The 21,706-nt window shown below is 37.0% G+C and overlaps 2 protein-coding genes across 4 annotated transcripts in view; both read left to right on the forward strand.

The window, feature by feature from the left end:
- LOC149004694 (DTW domain-containing protein) overlaps nucleotides 1–14,202 on the forward strand; it is a 32,970-nt gene extending 18,768 nt beyond the window's left edge. The window contains exons 5-8 of one of the 3 annotated variants that reach the window (XM_089135511.1): nucleotides 10,949–11,055; nucleotides 12,673–12,753; nucleotides 13,746–13,831; nucleotides 13,932–14,202. In XM_089135511.1, coding sequence (XP_088991637.1) covers nucleotides 10,949–11,055; nucleotides 12,673–12,753; nucleotides 13,746–13,831; nucleotides 13,932–14,178 — 521 coding nt within the window. In that variant the 3' untranslated portion in view covers nucleotides 14,179–14,202. Of the gene's footprint in view, nucleotides 1–10,948; nucleotides 11,056–12,672; nucleotides 12,754–13,745; nucleotides 13,849–13,931 lie in introns of all 3 variants that reach the window. The other 2 variants (XM_089135512.1, XM_089135513.1) reach the window with 2 other exon arrangements.
- Nucleotides 14,203–16,982: 2,780 nt separating this feature from the next.
- Nucleotides 16,983–19,499, forward strand: LOC149004695 (uncharacterized). Its single transcript, XM_089135691.1, has one exon. It carries the CDS (start codon nucleotides 16,983–16,985, stop codon nucleotides 19,497–19,499), a length of 2,517 nt encoding a protein of 838 aa, XP_088991817.1.
- Nucleotides 19,500–21,706: the final 2,207 nt, after the last annotated feature.

Raw genomic sequence — 21,706 nt, forward strand, 5'->3', positions numbered from 1 at the left:
AGGGCCTTATGTAACTTTGCATAGTTTCAAGGACTTAATTGCAAATTCAAAATTTTTAGGGGCTTATTTGTAATTTCCCATAGTTTAAAAAAATGGTATTCTTTATAAGCATTTTTTGAATTCTATCATTTGTTTGGGTGGTTTTGCTATTGCATTCTGTGACGTTTCAGTTACTTTGAAAGGGTGAAGACTGAAGAATTGTAGACAATTTTTTTTCCAACATGGCGACTACCGATGGTACTACTACTCCCATTGGATCTGTACCCCACTCTTCATCCTCTTTCGGTAAGATTTGATGGTACAAATTAGTTGATTTGATCTTGATCTGCTTACCTGACTATTGCCGGAAGAGGATTAGTTTGACACATTACAGGCACCACTATCAAACCTACTACCACAGGTGTTTCACAGGATAAATAGATCTCAAATGACTCTCTTATTATGTCATTCCTTTTGAATTTCATACATCCAAATATTGCACAGGGATACCTATTACTTGATACTGTAGCCCAAATCTGGAAGGCTACTACTGAAACATATGGACAGTTGGGGAATGACGCACAGGTTTATGAGCTATAAAAGAAGCTTCATAAGACTACCCAAAAGGAACTGATTGTGGTCCAATATTATGCCGAGTTGCGATCTCTTTGGCAGGAGTTGGATCATTATGGGGATTATCACCCCACTAACCTAGATGTGACTACTTATAGGAAGCACGTTGATAAGATTCGGGTATATGACTTCTTGGCAGGATTGAATGTGGAGTACGATCATATCAGAGTGCAAGTATTAAGTCATTCTCCCTTTCCTACACTAAGACATATGCCCTTGTTCAGTGTGAGGAAAACCGTCGATTAGCCACGCTTCATGCTCTTATGGTGTAGAAATCAGCTTTACAGTCTGTTAGCACTAAAACTTATTCAGGTAAGGAGATTATCAAATGTGAGCACTGTCAGAAACCATATCATACCAAGGCCAATTGTTAGAAGCTCCATGGGAAACCTACTGATTTTAAGCAAAAAAGAGCATAAAGAAGGGGAAAATCGAGGCTAATCTTTATGAGACAATTTCCACAACAACCCCTGCAAACATTGGTTTTTCACAGGAGTTAGCTACTCTACGACGTATTTTGCAGTCTTCTACTGCTGGTACAACTTCTACTACTGCTTCCTTCACTACCCATACCAACTCCTACCTTGCTACTTCAAGTAAAACTCCTATTGGCTACCATGTTTCTTCAGTTTCTGCTCTGGATCATTAATACAGGAGCTACAGATCATATGACAGGTTCATCCTCCTTTTTCTTACATTATGTACCAACTTTCGAAAAAGATAAAATTCGCATTGCTGATGGCTCCTATTCTTTCATTGCTGGAAAAGGGATCATTCAACATTCTCCATCACTTTCTTTATCTAAAGTTTTACACGTTTCCTCTTTTTCTACTAACTTGCTCTCTATCAGTAGTCTTACACGACTTGAATTGTAAAGTGATTTTTTTCTCATCTTACTGTGTCTTCCAGGATCTGGTAATGGGGAAGGAGATTGGACGTGGTAAACTAGACAATGAACTTTTTTTGTTGGAACCAATTGGATGATATATTTATGCTTTGACTACATCTCCTAATCAAGTTCATTATGTAATATCAGACCTTCAGCAGTGGCACTGTAGGCTAGGTCACCCCCCTCTAGGAACTCTTAAGATAGTATTTCCTGATTTAGTTTCTTCTTGTAAAAATGATGAATTTTTTTGTGAAGCCTGCATTTTTGCGAAGCAGAGTCGTTCTACTTACTTACCTTCTCTTTATAATAGAAAATCTATTCATTTTGAACTAATTCATACTGATGTGTGGGGCCCTTGCCGACGTTTGTCTATTGTTGGCCATAGGTACTTTGATACTTTTATTGATTGTCACACTCGTTCTACTTGGATATATCTTTTAAAACAAAAAAATGAGGTTTTTCGATGTTTTTGTGATTTTTAAAATATGATTAAAATTCAGTTTAATGCCACTGTGAAGATCCTTCGCAGTGACAATGGCACATAGTATATTGATGGTGAATTTTAGAGATATCTCTTTGACTCTGGCATAATACACCATATCAGTTGTGTTGACCCAGTTGCCCAAAATGGGGTTGCTGAAAAAAAGAATCAGCATCTTTTAGAGATAACCCGTTCACTTATGACTGCTATGAATGTCCTTGACTAATACTGGAGTGATGCTATACTCACTGCCTCTTATCTTATGAATAGGATGTCCAGTAGGATACTTGATTTTAAATGTCCTAATGAGCTTCTCCAGGGAACCACTTCTTTTGTTATTTCCCCAAAGGTTTTTGGATGTGTATATTATGCCGAATCACAGCCCCATCAAAGTAAGCTGGTTTCCCGTAGCCTACGCTGCGTTTTTCTAGGGTGTTCTGCTACTCAAAAAGGGTATAAATGTTATCATCCTCCTTCCAAGAAAACCATTATCTCCATGGATCATGGATGTAATATTTAATGAGTCTTGCGTTTACTATACACCTCTCCAAGGGGAGTGTCCTAGAGGAGAGGTGCTTTTTCCAACTCTAAACCTTTCTATCACACCACCACAATACAACTTAGGAGTTCAAGAAGTGTTTCCTGACCAAGGGGAAACTTCAACAAGTATACCTGAGGACTCTAATTCTCCCCCTCCGTTTTCTAAACCATGTGAAGAACCTGGTCAGGGGGAGACCACTCTTGTGAGGTACACTATTAAGGTCTTTCTAAACAATATTGACCATAATAAGGAGGTGTAGACTTATTAGAGGAAGAATTACAATTGGCTAAAGCAAGTGGAGAAAGGTGACACGTTACCACTTCAGTCTCTTGCTCCAGGATCAATTCTATTATTCCCCTTGAGGTATCTTCTTCTTATCTTCCTATTGCTGTTAGAAAATGAGTCAGATATTGTACTCAACATCCCATAGGTAAATATGTTTCTTATGACTCTTTGTCTGACTCTTACTGTACTTTTATATCCTCTCTATCATCTATATCTAGGGGTGTCAACCGTTCGGGCTGGGCCTAATGGTTTCGAGCTGAAAAACACCTAACCCAAACATAGCCCATTAAGAAAATAAAGGTTTCGGGCCGGTGCAGTTTGGGTTCGGGATGACTAACGGTTTGGGCTAACGGTTTAGAATGGGGTTCACTAACGGTTTGGGTTCGGGTTTATTAGTTGTATGTTTTGAGTACCTTGTTGATGTGTGGAATTTATCAAGAGCATGTGAACACATATAAGCATTAAGTTCTCTCCAAGTCTCTTGTGTTGGGTGTTCAAAACCAAAAACTTTTTTTCTACAAAGAAGTAAAAGTTATAGAACTAATATACAAAAGAAAGTTGTCATCTTAATGAATTTTAAGGGGTTGTCTCTGCTTGTTCTCCTCACCCTTCTTGGCACTTGTAAAAATGGATCAAAATAAAGGATTAAAATATTTTCAAATGATAATACACTTGCTAAATATTTACTAAACCCATCTTCCAAATGGCGAAGGCTTTGACAGGCTTGTTGTTTGCATATTCCAAAGCAAAACAATTAAGGAAAACAAATGGATACTGGGGGGTTTTCTTGTCTTTTACATTTAAATTAAATTATTTTATTTATTTATAACAGGTTTAACGGGTTGGTTTGGGTTCGGGCCAAACGGTTCGGGCTAGTGGGCCACAAACGGGCTGGCCTGGCCTAGCCCAAACCAGTGCGGGCTGAGGTTGTTCAGCCCAAACACAGCCCATTATGCTTCGGTTCGAGCCGGTTCGGGCTATAACAAGCCGGTTTTAACGATTCGAGTTAGGTTTTGACACCCTTATCTATATCTATTCCTAAAAGTTGAAAGGAAGCCTATGCTAATGATAAATGGAAGGCAGCTATGGTAGAGGAAATGCAGGCAATAAAGAAAAATGATGCTTGGGAGCTGGTTACACTTCCTCCAGGAAAAAAACCCGTGGGCTGCAAATGGGTGTTTGTGGTTAAACAAAATATGGATGGATTAGTCAACAGGTTGAAGGCTAGACTAGTTGGAAAGGGATTTACCTAGACTTATGTGATTGATTATCAAGAGACTTTTGCCCCTGTTGCAAAACTGAACGCTGTCAAAGTTTTGTTTTCTGTAGCTGTAAACAAACATTGGAACTTGCACCAACTAGACGTAAAGAATGCCTTCTTACATGGGGAGTTAGAGGAAGAAGTCTGCATGGAAATCTCATATAGTTTCTCCGATGACAATACTACAGGGAAAGTTTGTTGGTTGAAAAGGTCAATTTATGGGTTAAAACAATCTCATAGATGCTGGTTTGGACGCCTCCTGAAGGCAATGACTTCTATTGGGTACAAGCAAAGCAATGCTAATCATACACTATTTGTCAAGAAATCAGATACTAACATCACACTTCTCATTGTTTATGTAGGCGATATTGTCATCACAAGGAATAATGGTGAAGATATTCAAAGTTCAAAGGACTTTCTTGGCAGAGAGTTTGAGATTAAAGATCTAGGAAAGTTACAATACTTCTTAGGGATTGAGGTGGCTTGATCAAAGAAGGGTATATTCTTGTCCCAACGAAAGTATGTCCTAGATTTATTATCAGAAGTGGGAATGTTGGGGGTGTATAACCAGTTGATACCCCTATTAAAGTCGGAGCTAAACTTAAGGAAAAAGAGGGAGAACCAGTGGATGAAGGAAGATATCAAATGTTGGTAGGGAAGCTTATTTACTTGTCCCACACCAAGCCAGACATCACTTTTGCTGTGGGGATAGTAAGCCAATTCATGCATTATCCCCATTTAGCTCATATGAAGGCTGTTACTAGAATACTACAATATTTGAAGGGAACTCCTGGAAAAGGAATACTTTTGTCACCCAATGATAATCTAAGAGTAGAATCATACATTGATGCAGACTGGGCTGGATCTCCTGACAGGAAGTCGATTTTAGGTTACTGTACCTTTGTTGGAGGTAATCTAGTTACTTGGAGAAGTAAAAAACAGAATGTGATAGCTTTATCCAGGACTAAAGTTAAATATAGAACTATGGTTCGTGGAGTTTGTGAGGTACTATGGTTGAAAGGCTTGCTAGAAGATATTGGAATCCAAGTTCCAAACCCTATGATGTTATATTGTGACAACAAGGCTGCCATTAGTATTGCCAATAATCTTGAACAACATGATCGAACTAAGCACATTGAAATTGACAGGTTTTTTGTCGAAGGAAAGCTGGAACAAGGGCTCTTTTGCATGCCTTTTGTGAGGTCTGTAGACCAAGTGGCAGATATTTTCACTAAGGGTTTGAAAGAAGGAAATTTCCTTCTTATTGTAGGCAAGTTGGGCATGACTAACATCTATGCCTCAACTTGAGGGGGAGTGTTGGTGTAGTACTACTAGGAGTCCAACTCTATTAGAGTTTTTATTCATGTAATTTTCTATTTTCTTGTTACCCAAGTAAGGGTATTTATGTAATAGTGTTCTTTCCACTTTATTATAAATAGAGGGCTTGAGATCACATTGATCAGTACAAGCCATTTTACCAACATTGCGTTTCTTAACAAACACCACTGGCAAGCTGTTGTGGGCCTGCTTAGACAAGATGGATTGCCGGTCAATCTTAGAAGGAGCGATCTGGGCCATTCATATGGGCTTGCTGCCTTACTGATGTTCATGTTGAATCGGATTGTGGAGCGGGGGTCCAGCTTTGCCTAGATCAATCTCGCGATGTTCCTGTGGAGTTCTCTTGGGTTAACGAATTAACGATATTAAAGTGTTTTTAGCTGGCCTGATAATTTGTCTTTAGGGTCCATTTCTAGAGAGGCTAATTGTGTAGCTGATGCTCTAGCCCGGAAGGCCTCATCTTTGGCAAGTACGATGGTGTGGCCGTGTTTCACTACTTGGCTTCCGGATCTATGTTTCCAGGATGTCAATTGTCAGTCTTGCCTCTGTCAATAATTTCTTCCTTTTACCAAAAAAATAAAAATAAAAATTGGAGCTCCCTAAAGTTTTGGGCCAAACTAAACTGAAGCCGAAACATGTAGGGTTGAGCCCAAGTTTTGCTCAACAGTGGAAATATTTCAGTTTGGTTTTTGTCAAAACCGAATTCTTACAGAACAGGAACTGGCAGTGAGTGTCCATCATTGCAGGTGAGAGAACAGTAGTCCAATCATCTTTCAGGTGTCAATACCAACTTCTCAGCTCCCAAACCTCTTGAATCCGACTAACAACCCCCCAAAAGAACAAGTGGGGAATTAATGTAAATCGTGTCTGATGGAAGTCAGCTGACAATAGATCTGACAGTCCATGCAGGATGTCAACCCCAAACCTTGCAGTGTTAGTCGATGTACAGAAGTTCAGGCAGAAAAGAGATTAATTGATAGAGGTCGATCTAAATTTGTGGACTTATTCACTACCTGTACTGGAGAAATATCAGGAAGAAACCAAGAAAAATCAACTACGAAAGAATAGGACAAGAAGAAACAGTGGCAGGACAGGAAAGAGTAAATAGCAGAGATCAGACCTGGGAAGGAGAGTGAGAGAGAGGAAAGAGAAGGCAGTGTATTTGGTTGACACGTATACAACTGGGCAATAGAAACAAACCACTTTTCTTTCTTATTCAATCAATTCCTATCTGATTGTTGGTTTTATCCTCTTTACCCAATTAGAATAAGTCAAGATAGGTGCGAAATCTGGACTCAATGTAGCCTAAACCTAGACAAGAGAAAATAAAACACCTAGGAACTACTAGAGTGAAATAGAAAATAACCTAGGACTGAGAGGCCATATAGGACTGGGTACCACACCTTATGGGTCATGGGATGTTTAATCCATGACGTGTGATCAACTGTAGTCAGCCTGAATTCCAGCCTGTGCCTACATCATTCTCACTTCACATGCATGCACACTAACCTAGGACTGAAAGGCCATATGGGACTGAAGTACCACACCTTATAGGTCATGGGATGCTTAACCCATGACCTGTGATCAAGTGCAGTCAACCTGAATTGCAGCCTTTGCCTACATTGTTCTCACTTCACATGCATGCACACACCCCAAGAAGATGCGTGTTTAGTATCCTATGTTATTTGAGTGTGCATTCATGTTTAGGATCACTAGGTTCTATGGTTAATTGGACTCTCCCATAAGACCCATTACACTGTTGGATTGTGGCCAATCTGATGGCCTATATTAAAACATAAGTTGGGTGTGGCTCAAATACCTCAACAGCAGTCGCAGTTAAATGGACAGTTTGGAAAGCAAAGAACTGGGATATCACAAAGTCATAGTTGAAGGGGACAATCACGCAATCATTTCCATCCTTCAATCTGGAATAGAGTCCATACCTTGGAAAATTAGAAACATCATTGAAGATATTAGAACTCTAGGATCCTCCTTTCTCTCCATATCATGCCAGTACAGCCAAAGGAAGGCAAACTTTGGAGTAGATCACTTACCATCTTTCGCAGCAGAGAAGCTGATGGGGACATCACACAACGACCGTCGACCACTTGTTTCTACCAAAGGCGAAGGCGGCAGAACCTTTCCATGTGGTTCGGCTACTAGAGAGGGTCATCTGGACCCTGAGGACTGGTCCACATGCCACCTTTATATATATATTATATTATTATTCATATTCTTTCAGATTTTGTTTTGAAAGGGTAATTTAAACCCTTCCCCCCCCCCCCCCACAGTTTAGAGTTATTAGGTTTTATTTCATTTATTTGAGTTATTGAGGGTATTTTGTGATAGTTTCAATTATTTCTTTCTTTTTAAGTATGTAACCAGCCACAAGAGGAAGGCACAAATGGAAGAATTCGAAAAGAAGAACTCACGCTGCTCTCTCTCCCTCTCTCTCCCTCTCTCCTGGCGGAACCAGCTCTTCCCTCTCTCTCCAGGTAGGCTCTCTTTCCTCCTTTCACCCTTGTTTCCCACTAGAAAAATTCCCTTTGCTCTCCTCTACAAAGACCTACTCTTTTTTTCTCAAGAAAGACCTAGTTTCTATCCTGGAAATCTTTTTCTTCTTCCCCAAACCCCACGGTTGTTCTGTTTTCCTGCTCAATAATCTTCTTCTTTTTCTTCCCTCTTTCCCTTATTTCCTCTTATTTTCCTACCTTACGGCAATCTTCTGTTTTTCTGTCTTTAGTGTCCCTTCCCTTCTCTTTGTTTCTTTTCTTTCTTTTTATCTTCTTGTTCCCACAGCAGTCCCACTTGCTGCCGTTATTTTCCTCTTGTCTTTTTTGGCATTCATCTTTTCTGCCCCTTGCTATTTCCTGCTGGCTATATTGTTACTGCAGCCCTGTTCCTAGTAGTTATATCTATATATATTTTCTGCTACATATCCATATTGCAATTCTACTGTGCTGCCTTCTTGTTCAACATAAGAATATCTACTGGTTACATATTAGTTGATTTGGGTTTGGGAATGTGAGTTGTCTTTATCTTTTACATTGGTTGTAACTCACTCTATATTGAATAAAGTTGGTTATATTATGTCTTGTCTGAATTTCTTTATTTCCTTGAATGTAATGCCCCAATCCCTCTAGCCTAGTCTTGTGGAGTGGATGATAAAATCTTAAATCTAATTTGCACCTCCACAGCCCTCAAGTTTGATTCTTGCATGCTAGTTATAATTTCTTTGCTGGAATTTTAATTTAGTATAGTTCTCTGAGTTTGATAATTAATTGTGTGCTCGGCAAAACCCCTCCCTTCTTGATTTAGGATCCTTTGTCTTGTAGCGTACCCTAACCTAGGGCTGTCCTACGTCACAAACAGTAAGACTTAGTACCCGCCCCCCCCCCCTTTCGGGGGCTTCTTTCGTTATGTGGTCTTTATTAGATGATTTAGGTTGTAAGAACCCGAGAGGGTTTAAGTTTAAATTCCAATAAATTTCCTTTCTACCAAAAAAAAAAAGAAGAAGAAGAAGAATAAATAAATAGCATAACAACAATTCATACGACAACGGAGAAGGAAGGAAAACCAAAATAGAGCCCATCAAATTTGATAATTTTTTTGGTTCATGTTTTTTTTAATATCTATGGGGGATGGGGATATTACATATGTCATTAGCAAGAGTCAAACCCACATTGAATATTCAAATAATGAAATAAAGGCAATGAAATATAAGTGAGAATATTAGTGTAAAACAATGAAATGAAATGAAGCAGTGAGCAAAATCCAACCTTTTTAATCTGTTGTTCTCTTTGTCAGTGGGGCTTCTATCCCTCTTCTACTGAGTGCCATCTGCTGTGAGGCCTGCGCTTTGTCCTGATTCCCTCAACTTTCTCACACTGAATTAGCGTCTCTGCCTGAGACGGACGGGCCAGCACCCTTGTTGCCAATTTCTGGCACTCTTCTTCTCTCGTTGTCACTCTCTCCCCTCAATATATCACACAATTAATTCAGTTTGAGTCCCGAGCAAGTAAAGATTGGATAACCCAAAAGCACAGTGGTATTTTGAGACAAAATTTAGGGAAATCCTTGATTGCCAAAATCTAACACTACCAAAGGAACCGCATTTTGTCCACTGTTAAGGACTTGTAAAGGAAACCCACATTCTTCAAAATTAGCAGAAACAAAACGAAGCATTTCTGTGCTAACTTCTAATTAACTGTAAAAGAAATCAGAACAATAGAAAGGAATCAAAGATAAGCTAAATATATTGATCACAAACCACGCCAGTCCATCAATATCAGCAGAGAAAAGGAAAGATCCAACCTTCCTGAGGTTTTAGAGCAATTTCGAAGGCATGCTTCATTGTAGATTGTTTTTTTGGAGGCCACGTTTGGGTTTCCATCGTGGAGTTGTTTTGGGAGTAGTGGAGCTGACATTTGGGTTTCAAATGGTGTTCATTTTGGGGGGACGGGTTCTAGGGGGTTGGAAATGATATGGCTAATGTGGAAAAAGTATGTGGTGAGGGGTATTTTGGTCTACTGGAAAAACATATCATAACCATGGTAAAACATTTCGACGAAATTTGCCCAAAATATTAGCCCGGTTCGGTGAGTAGCGAACCGAAAAGCTCTCCGAAAAATTAGATTAATCAATGTCGCTGGCAAATTGTTGAACCTACGAAATATCGGCAAAAATCGCCGCCAAACCTGAGAAATATTGCCGGAGACTGAATGAGCAGATACAATTGCATACTTGCATATCAAGTTCTCTCCAAGCGACCCAGATCTGTTGTTCGTGTTACGTGTTCGTCTTTGCCTCTTTGGTTTGATCGATCTTTTCTTGGGACCTAATTAGTTCATTCTTCTCGATCGACCAAGATGAAGAACAGAACTTCTGTGTTGTTGAAGCAGCCCATCTCCGCGTTGAGCTCGGTGGTGAAGTCCAAATCCTTGGCTTCAAACAAGACGAGTGCCATTCAAGAGTCGTCTCATCATCATCTCTCTTCTGAAAAACTAAAAAGCCCTTCTTGTCTTCCATCACGCAATAGCAGGCCACCTGCCCCTTTTCCTTTTTCTGTTTCTGTTTCTGTTTCACAGAAGAGTTAAAATTTCGATTCTTTTTCCTGCACCCTGTGTCTGTGCATGGATTCACTTTCTTGGTGAAGAAAATGAGCTGACATTTGGCATTTCTAGCCACACACGTGGTAGAACAGAAGAAAAATGGTGACAAAATATCTTGAAAAATGACTTGACTTGTTAAGGCTTTGTTGAAAAAATGACTTGACACTTGATCTTTAAGAAATGATTTGACGTTTTCAGCCTTTGCCTTTATCTTATCAATTTTTTTAAATTTAGACGAAATTGTGCAGATATGTTGCGAAATCTTAGCGAGATTTTGCAGATTCACTGGTTTAGGCAACCAGCAAAAGGCAAAATCTTGCCAAAACTTCGCACCTTGACTATAACTGAGGTTCTACTTTTGTATAGTAGCATGATTGTTTATTATTCCAAAGGTACACTGTTTACTGAATGAAAGCTGATGTTCTTCCAGGGAAAAGCAAGGTCTGGTGCCTTTATCCTAATTCAAACCTATCAACCAAATCAGTTCAGGATGCTTTCCAGGAATCTTTGGCTAGTATGAAAGCTCAGCAGTCGTTGGTAATCCGACTTGTACACTTGTGCTGGTTCTCTTAATATATATTTTGTTGTTTGATCTAATATTTTAATCTCCATGTTTCTGATGAATAGGCACGGTGAAGGGTACTATTTTTTAGACCAGTCACCTACCCACAACTGTGGGAGTGGGGTTTGCTTTGTGCATTAATGAACTTGCTCACAAGGAATCTAAATTACCTAAGGCCGTGTTTGATTGGTTTCAAACTGGATGTGGGAAGAGAGTCTTCCACGTGTAAAGTTTGTTTGCCTTAGTGAGGAAAATGGTGTGAAATTATAAACTTTTGAGATGCCCAAGTTTTATGGTTTCACACATTAAAAGGAAATAAAAATGATGATAAAAGTAGAAATGGTCGGTGGTCAACAGTTGTAACCTTAAGTCAAGGCTTCAAAATAGCCTTTCACCATAAATTGCTAGGGCAAGGTTGTGTAGGAAAATTGCCACCAGACTACTTGTGCAGAAGCCCTCGGCACCAGGTTTGCCCTTTTCATGGGAGTAGGTTTTAAACAATGAAGAGCTGCCCATGGGAACACCACCCTCTATAAAATTTGGTCTTCTATATATATTCAGGGATGGTTCTGTGAGCAAGTGGCTTAAGGAGTGCACCAACAGGCAGCAAGAGAACAGTTTTGTACCTAGGGGGCTGTGAGGTCATTTATAACATTAGAATAATATGTGACCCATCACAATGTTTAATTATTTAGTGAGAAATAGTACTAGTTTATAGGAGTTGGTGTTTGATGATACTACTATACCTTCTCCTACTGTGTAATGTATTAATAATAGTCCCCTAATAGTGAAGCCAACCAAGAGTTCATTATGGATAATCTCTTGAAAAGAAACTTAACTGGTTTGACACTTCCAGAGTGTTTTGTCACCATACTTAATGAATTGTTTGGAACCAGACTCTGACTGGACCACTTGGAATGCCAGGTGTGCATTTCTTTAAATCATTTGTTCTTTCATGTGGTAACATTGATGATAGATTAGATGAGAAGAAGTTTTTCTCCCTTTACTCTGTACTCAACCCCTCCCCCATAAAAGCAAGTCCTGGCTTCTTCCCTGTCTCTGCCATCTATTGTTTTATTTAATTTTGGGAGGGACAAACATCAAGAAAATTTTATTATTCTTGTTTTCTTTTTGAGTATACAATCAACTGTAGCAATGAAGATGATGGTGTTGAATTATTCTCTGCTGGCACCTTCCTTTCGATACTGCCAGATGTTGTTTTCAACTTTTCAACTTTCAAGTACCTTCTAACTTCTAAGTTATTGTTATATTAGGATTTGGTATGTTCCTGTACCATTCTATGACTAAGTAATTGTTAGGGTCCTCTCAGCTGAGAATCTGGTGTTTATAATTACTTTTTGCAGGTCTAAAAAAGGCCTAATGTTGTGTGTGAAAACAGTTTTAAACAGAATAATGTATTGGGGGCTAGGACTAATTAATTTCACATATTGCAAAAGCAATTTGTGTACAAGAATATATCTTTATGAGCTTGGATATATCTTATGTTTCTTTTGAGTCTCCTTACTTTGAAATATCTTATGTTCTATTTCAGTTAAACGAGGTCGTAACTTCATATTGGTTCTGGTGGACAGAAGTATGAAGATGGTCCATTGAATTTTATTTTGATTGATGGTACATGGAGCAACTCGGGTGCAATGTTCAGTCGTTTGAAGGTAACATGATAAAATCTTCTTCTTCTTCTTCTTTATTTTTCTTTCTTTTCTTTTCTTTTCTTTTCTTTTTTTTCTTTTTTTTTTTTTAATAAAATATATATATATATATAAAAAATAAAAAAAACCCAAAACACCCTTAAAAATGTGAATGGAAGAATGGATGTATTGTTTTTCTCTTGTCTGGTCTCGAACAGTAACAGATCCAAATAAGTCTTAACCATCTAGTTAAAAGCTTATTTGTGAATAGAAATCCACAGATGTGTAGAAATTTTAGATGATGGATAATACATTATCGACAACTTCCCACCAGGAAGCTTTCTGGTTGGAGAGATCAAAGGACAAGTTCCAAATGGATCCATTTTTATGGTTTCACTAGTGGGAGAAGAGGGTCTTCTTCCCATATCTTTGCTTTCTGTATCAAGTATGCTTGAGGCACACAAACCTAGGAGACAAAATTAAACATGTGACAGAATGATCTGCCCCAATGTTTTTCTCCTTGCATTATTTCTTACAGATCAATAATTTATAGGAATAGTTAATGGTTGACCAGTTCGGAGTTTGAATGGTAATTATGATGTGGTTTTCACATTCTTGATTTATGTCTTGAGCATAGTTGTGCCCGGGTGTCAAGGCACTCTGGTGGTGCCTTGGCATCCAGCTTTCGCCTCGTCTCCTTTTCTCCCCCTGACCTTCAAACGTCATGCTTGCATAGACACTGTGATAACTCAGGTCTTGAGACCTCTGTGCTCATCATGTGTCCACTTCCATCGTTACTTTTTGACACCACTTTTTGTCTGTAGTTAATTTGCAGAGACATGCAAAGATGCCAGGTTCATAGGGTGTATTTAATTTAAGGGTAAAAGAGGAAAAAGATTAAGACCCTGCTTTTGCCTGATTGACAAAAGTTGTTTTGTCATTTTTGACATGGAATTGCATTTTAAGTTTTAACTTCAAATTTCAGGGTTTACTTATGATACTATGATTTGCAACAGGAACAAGCAAAGTTGGTATGGGGAGAGGAAAACCTCCCATGCATTTCTCTGGACATGCTAGGTGCGTCTGTGATGCACAAACTCCGGTGAATTGCTGAACACAGTACATGTCTTTGGTTTCTTCTTCTCCCATTCTGTTTTCCTCCATTATCTATCTTCTCTATGGTACTGAATGTTCTTAGTCAGGCCCCAACCTTCATGGGACCGTACCTGTACAGCAGCAGCAGCCACCGGTCTCCTGTCCGAACTACACGTCCTTCCTGAGTTGAGCTCAATTGACTTGGATAAGCATGTTGAAGCAGTCGAAAACGCCCTGGCGGTTTTATTAGAGGCACTTACAACCAGGAGGCTTCGTATGGGTAGGTCCATCAGGCGCAAAGAAAGGCACAACATCAATCTATTGACAACATCATACTTGGAGGAGAAAGCATGAACCCTTTCACAATAGATCTTCCGTGTATCTTAATCCTAAGGAAATGTAGAGGTAGGATTGGAAGCTTTCAAATTTCCCTGGTTTTGAGATCAAATTTCAAAGGAAATGTAAGGGAGGGAGGGAGGGAGTTTCAAATAGATGGATCTGATGTGAACATGTTGATTTTTTCATTGATGACAAAAAGTGGGGACTTAGACGAGGCGCCTCTTCCTTTCATTAATTTTGACTTTGAATCCTTGATCAGGGAGGAGAATATTCCTTTTTCAGGGGTGGGTGTGGTCAGATAAAAAGAAAGGTGAATGAATCATATATGACAGATTTGGTGACACACTAGTCTATTGACTTGACTTTTAATGCCATTTGCAAATAAAGAATGGAAGTGGCCTGTGATGCTGAAGTGGGTGCTTATGCCATCTGAATTCTGAATGGACAATGACATATCAACTGTCTTTTATAAGTGCGAAACTGGCATGTCACAGATGTTCTCGCTTTCTCTACATAGAGATAAATGGGTTATTGGGTTGTTTGACTCTAGAACAAATACTAATTTCCATGATTATGTACCCATAAAAAGCATAATCCGTGGAAAATGAAAAAAGAAAAGAAAAAGAGGACTCCTTGGGAAGAGTGTTTAATTTGTATTAAAAAATATGGTTGCACAGTGGCTAGCGTTGATCATGGAGTCGCTTTCTTCTGGAAGTTGCTGGTAGTGTGAGGGTTGAGAGGTTATCTCCAAGCTGCACTCCCAAAATAACCAAACAACAAACAAACAAAATAATATTCTAATAAGAATCTGGATTGAATCGGGATCGTCACGTCTCTCCGTGACGACTTTCCAACCACAAAAACATTGGGGCCCACAGGTGAAAATATGAATTTTTTTTCTTTTCAAAATGTGTTTTCCGTGGGTTCCACTCTTTTCTGATAAGGAAATTATAAGGGTTGTAGATCCGGACTCATTCTGATAAGGAAATTATAAGTCAGTCGACCATATCGTGGTCAGTCTACAAACAAGTCGGAAGATAGCACGTTTATAATATTGTTTATCTTATAAATTAGATTCCCAATTAAGGAGGAATTCAAATTGACCCTCCCTTGTTTGAGATAAACTCAATTAATAGAGTCTGAAGAGGAATCTAAATAAGGTTTGAGTTCGACTTGAAGACTAAGAGATCTAAAAAGGCCTATAAAAGGACGAGTAGACGATAGAAAGAGGGACGTTGAGTAGAGCTATTACTCTCATTATTTTATTGCTTGTTGCATTCCTACAAAGATTCTTTCAAGAGAACTCGTCAAGCACCCTGGTCGAGCACATTCTCGCAGGTACATTCGGTTGATTGGACGAACAGAATTATGTAACAACACCCTTGTCAACCAAAGACTACAGGAAGTGACGAGATACTCGTCACTTTTGGCCCCCTGTATTTGTGATTATAAAGCCGATGGAAGCAATATATACCACCCGTCAGGGAAGATAAGCCACACTTCTCTAAGCCAACGGTGAGGAGAAACCTTCTCTTTTTATATTTTTTTTTCTCTGGTGGTCGGTGATTGAAGGACCAACATATATTTAAAAGTTAAATCTCTTCGTTCTTTTTTTTCGTTCCTTTGTGATAAGTTAAATCTATTGATTCACTTCATCTGGCTTGTTACTCTTTTTTCTATTATATCTTGCGAAGAATCTATTTTCTTGTCACAAATGAATTAGGGTTTCTTATTGAACGAATCAGTCTCCAGTGGCGGAGCCACATAGGGACCGCCCAAAATTTATATATTCTTTTTTTCCTTTCCTTATTTTGTTCACTTCTAAATATCACTATTGGGCCCCAACAAAATTAAAAATAAAAGTTTATGATAAAAATGATAAGTATAAATGTCATTCTTAATTATATCTTTTGATTATCATTAAATCCTAGTTTTAAGGAACAAAAAGTTAAATCATAATTAAAAATTAACTCATGATCTTTGAATTTCTCTCAGTTTATTCTCTCATATTTTCATTCTTAATTTATTCTCTCCTGTATCTCCTATTTCATTCCCTATTTTTTTTATCTCTTTTTTATTAGGTATTCACTATAATTTTTCTCAAATTATTCCTCTCTCTCTCTCTTTTTTTTTTTTTTTTTTTGGTGTCGTAGAAACTCACGATTCTCTCTCTTTCTCACTCAATCATGATTTTTCTAGTCTTCTCTCTAGAAAGCATATTTGAATTTTTATTTTTATTTTATTTTGTTGTTCTTTCTTTCTCAATTTATTTGTATTCTTCTGAATTTGTTGTTGTATTGAATTTGTTGTTGTATTGTTTGTTATTATGAGCTTTGGTTTTTCTCTTTGTTTTTTCTTGTTTTTTTTCTTCCTTTCTTTGTATTGATTTTTCGTTAGTATTTTTTTCATTGTTTTTTTTATAATTATCTTTTATTATTTGTTTTTATGTATTGTTGTTGTTTCTTCTCTTTCTCTATTTTTTTATTTTTTATTCTTATTAGAAAACAATTACCTAATTGAAAGTTGTTTCAATTTAATTATTGAGAATTAAGGTTTTTTTTTCTTTCTAACATTGTATATTTGTATATTTATATGGTATTGAATTAACTATTGAAGTAATTATTCTATTAAAAAAATTATTAAAGTAAAGTAATTGAACTAATTGATAAAATATGACTATTATTCTCTTTAGTTGAGTTCTATTTTGAATCATATACTAGCTAACAATTAAATAAATTTTGTAGTAATTGGAATACAAAGTTGAGTTGTTTAGTTTAATATTTATTCGAGTTTGCGAATTTAACAATCAATCAAATTAAATGGATACAGATGCGACTTTAGGAGAACGATCTACTATTGTTGTTTCTTTAGAACTGAGTGGTGCGGTCCTTAGAAGTAGAAGAGTTTGCTTAACCATGGGAAAGAAATCTACCATTGAATCTTTCTTTAAAAGAAAGAATGTTGAGAATGACATAGTTGATGCATCACTCCCTACCTCTATTTCTGAGACATCAACTAGTGAAAAGCGTCATAAATCATCTACAATACCTGAAAGTGAGCAAAATAATTATTTTGAGCGTGATCCCGGGTTGAGGAAACAAATTTGGGATTATCCGGTTGATCAACATGATGAAATTAGACGTTGTTATATTAAAGTTGGACCATATCAACCTATTCTTCAAGAGTATCCGAGATCTGGACCATCAAATCATCCTCGACGTTTTCAGTCTTCGTGGTTCAAGGTTCATCCTTCTTGGTTAGAGTATTCTCCTTCAAAAGATGCAGTATTTTGTTTGCTATGCTTTCTCTTCAATAAGCCTGGAGCAAACTCGGGACAAAGGTCATTCACTCTTGATGGATTTAAAAATTGGAAGAAAGTCGGTGGAAGAGACTGTGCTTTAATAAATCATACGGGAAAAGAAATCAACTCATGTCACAAAGTTGCTCAAAATGAATGTGCAAACTTGATGAAGCAATATCAACGCAATGATCTAATGCTTGAAAAGCATACATCTCAAGAAATTGAAAACAATCGGTTATGTTTGAAAGCTTCAATTGATGTGATCAGATTGCTTGCGTCTCAAGGTTGTGCTATTAGGGGTCATGACGAAAGCAAATATTCAAGCAATAGAGGTAATTTTATTGAATTCTTAAAGTTGATAGCTTCTTACAATGATAAAGTTGAAGCAGTTGTGTTGGATAACGCTCCTCAAAATGCATCATTTACATCACCTCAGATACAAAATGAGATTTTACATATTATAGCAAATAGAGTGAAGAGAGAAATTTGCAAAGAGATCGGTGATTCAAAGTTCTGCCTAATAATTGATGAATCTCGTGATGAATCTAAAAGAGAGCAGATGGCTATTGTTTTAAGATTTGTTGATAAAAGAGGATGTGTACAAGAGCGCTTTTTTGATCTTGTTCATGTTTCAGATACAAAGGCCTTGACTTTAAAGACTGCTATTTTTTCTACTCTTTCTCATCATGGGCTTAACATTCACAACATTCGAGGTCAAGGATACGATGGTAATATGCAAGGTGAGGGGAATGGGTTACAAGCCTTAATAGTTATTGATTGTCCATATGCCTATTATATCCATTGTTTTGCTCATTGTTTAGAATTAGCATTAGTTGCAACATCTAGAAGAGTTGACCTAGTTGAAAAGTTCTTCTCCAAATTGGTGTCTATTATTAATCTTGTTAGTGCATCTAGTAAACAAAATGACGAGTTAAAAGTTGTTCATGCTTCTGAAATTACTTACTTGATTTCCATTGATGAACTTGAGACTGGAAACAAGCTTAATCAGATTGGAACTTTACAACGGCCTGGAGATACTCGTTGGAGTTCTCATTTGAAATCTATTTCAAGTTTGATAAGTATGTATAGTGCTACATGTGAAGTTTTGATCAACATGATTGATAAGGGGATTACTTCATCACAGAGAGTTGAAGCAGAATCGGCCTATGATACATTGATCTCCTTTGATTTTGTTTTGATTCTGCATTTAATGAAAGAAATTATGGACATCACTGATGAGCTTTGTCAAGCTTTGCAACGGAAGTTTGAAGACATCTTAAATGTTATTCATTTTGTGTCTTCTACAAAAAAACTTATCCAAGAAATGAGAGATGTTAGATGGGAGGGTTTTTTGGCTAAGGTGATTGTTTTTTGTCAAACGCAGAACATTGTTGTCCCTAACATGTGTGTTCAGTTTGTTGGAAGGAAAGGTCGAGCTCGCTATGAACAAGATGATTTTACAGTTGAACAACACTATCGAGTAAATATATTTTATGCTACAATTGATAGCCAGGTGAATGAGCTGAATGGTAGATTTAATGAGCATGCTATGGAGTTACTTACTCTTAGTTCTTGTTTGGATCCTAGAAGTGGTTGTGAGAATTTTCAAATTGATGACATTTTCAAGCTTGTGGCTAAATATTATCCCCAAGATTTTACTGAGCATGAGAGAGAGTGCTTGAAAGCACAACTGCGACACTATGAGATTGATGTAGTCAAAAGTTTAGATTATCAGAAAATGTCAACCATCAATAGTTTGTGTCAGTGGTTGGTGAAGACAACAAGATCTGAGGCGTATCCACTTATTTATCGATTAATTACACTCTTGATTACTCTCCCCATTTCTACTGCAACTTCGAACGAGCATTTTCTTGTCATGAGGATTATTAATACTAAACTGAGAAATAGGATGGAAGATGATTTTCTTACAGATTCTATGATTTTATATATTGAAAGGGAAATTGTAAAGAAAATTAGTACAGAATCAATCATTAAGGATTTTTGCGACCTCAAAGATCGCCAAGTTCTACTATGATATTGACACTTGAGAGGCGCTTTGTGGCTTTTCACCCGTTTTTGTTTTTCTAAGGATCTATTTTGAATTATTATTGACTTTTTAAATATTAATAGCATAAATTATGTAATGATTACCCCCCCCCCCCGACTTTGAATCCTGGCTCAGCTCCTGTCTGTCTCCCACCCTCTTATTGGTGCTCTTTCTCAACTCAATGTCACTGAAATTCTTTTTCGTACTAATATGAAGAGCAGGGAAAGGAGCAAATCTTACATAATGTTATTTTGACTCACTATTTTATATTGATCCCTATAAGACTATATGTTTTCATAATGAATATATATATCTCTGTTGATCAAAAATAATATCTCTCCCATTGGCGGCGGAGGTTTTCTTTTTTTATTTGATGTAAAAGAAATGATTTTTTCATTATGGAAACGTGAATTTCATGACATATGATCGGCAATAGTCGGTTCAACTCTCTTGTGAAAGACATCTTATTGAATAAATATATCTTTCTCATTAGCGGAGTTTCTGATGTCATGAGAATCACCCTTTCTCTAATACATAACTCAAGTTTGAACCGCTGTCTTGTTTGATTCTCTAAGAAATTAAATTTTTTTAGAACCCACTAGAACTTTCATTAAATGATTAATTATTATTTTGTTTATTCATTAAAAAACTTTTTTTTATGTAACATGATCATGAAGAGCTGCATGCATATATTCTTTTCTTATTTCAGTTTATCTAAAAATATGGAAACCAGATGATTAGTAACTTTTTTTCCCCCTTCGATTGGGATAAAATATGCCAACCACTGGTCTGGTCATCAATGGAGAATAAACGCCATTGAATTGGAGGTTTGATCTAGTTTGGTGTGAGACCAATTTTAGGTTGGATGTATTGAGATAGAGGGCTCATGCACACCAACTGCATCGTCTAACAGCAGATCCACCAAGCTTTGGGTCATGCATTCAGTGCTTGCTTTCTATCTTGTCATATCTCATTCTTCAACCATTTTACTATATCTTGTACGAACAATCTAACGGAAGTCGTCGTTGCTGACTAGGATATGCACATCTAATGCTCAATCCTAATTCATTTAGGGCCTGTTTGGTTACATGAGTCTGTAGATTTCAAATATCTAGAGATTTCAAATCTATGGAGTTATAATTCATAAAATTAGATGTTTGGTTGTGGAATCAAATCTGTGGATTCATCCTAAAAAATTATTTGATCGACATGATTTTTGTGAATGTGCAAATGTATAGCTTTTTTGAAATCTCTGGATTTCACCCCTTACCCATAAATCTACAGATTCACGTTTTTAGTGTAAAAAGGTGAATCTCTAGATTTCATGAATCTAGAGATTTTTACAACCAAACGGATATAATTATCAGATTCATGAATTTAGATATTTGAAATCTCTGGATTCATGTAACCAAACAAGCCCTAAATCTACAAATTCACGTTTTTAGTGTAAAAAGGTGAATCTCTAGATTTCATGAATCTAGAGATTTTTACAACTAAACGGGTATAATTATCAGATTCATGAATTTAGATATTTGAAATCTCTGGATTCATATAACCAAACAGGGCCCTAAATCTACAGATTCACGTTTTTAGTGTAAAAAGGTGAATCTCTAGATTTCATGAATCTAGAGATTTTTACAACCAAACGGGTATAATTATCAAATTCATGAATTTAGATATTTCAAATCTCTAGATTCATGAATGCAAGATTCATATCCTGGATTTATGAAATCTAGAGATTCATTTTTTTACATTAAAAATATGAATTTATAGATTTATGGGTATATGGTAAAATCCAAAGATTTCACTCCTACTATAAAAATCTATAGGTATATAGTAAAATCCAAAGATTTCACTCCTACTATAAAAACACTAAACATTTGAGCATTCACAAAAATCACGTCGACCAAACAGTTTTTCATAATGAAATTTTTACAAATTGAATTAACCAAATAGTTAATTTTATGAATTATAACTCTAGATTTGAAATCTCTAGATATTTAAAATCTCCAGAGTCGTTTAACCAAACATGACCTTAAGCACTAATTTGTTTTGTAATACTCTAATTCATTAGTTTTGCGCACAATCTAACTTTAAGTTCAATGAACAAACCAGTCGATCAGATTCTAAACAGGTATAGCGTACAAGTTCCTTCCCACACAACTTTTAGACAACTTAAAAAATTCCCTTCAAAT

The sequence above is a fragment of the Hakea prostrata genome, chromosome 9, assembly GCF_041222555.1.
Source record: "Hakea prostrata isolate BN-2017 chromosome 9, UWA_Hpros_2, whole genome shotgun sequence".
NCBI lineage: Eukaryota > Viridiplantae > Streptophyta > Magnoliopsida > Proteales > Proteaceae > Hakea > Hakea prostrata.

Coding starts and splice junctions, on each gene's coding strand:
- LOC149004695 (XM_089135691.1), top strand. CDS start 16,983: ATGGATACAGATGCGACTTTAGGAGAACGATCTACTATTGTTGTTTCT.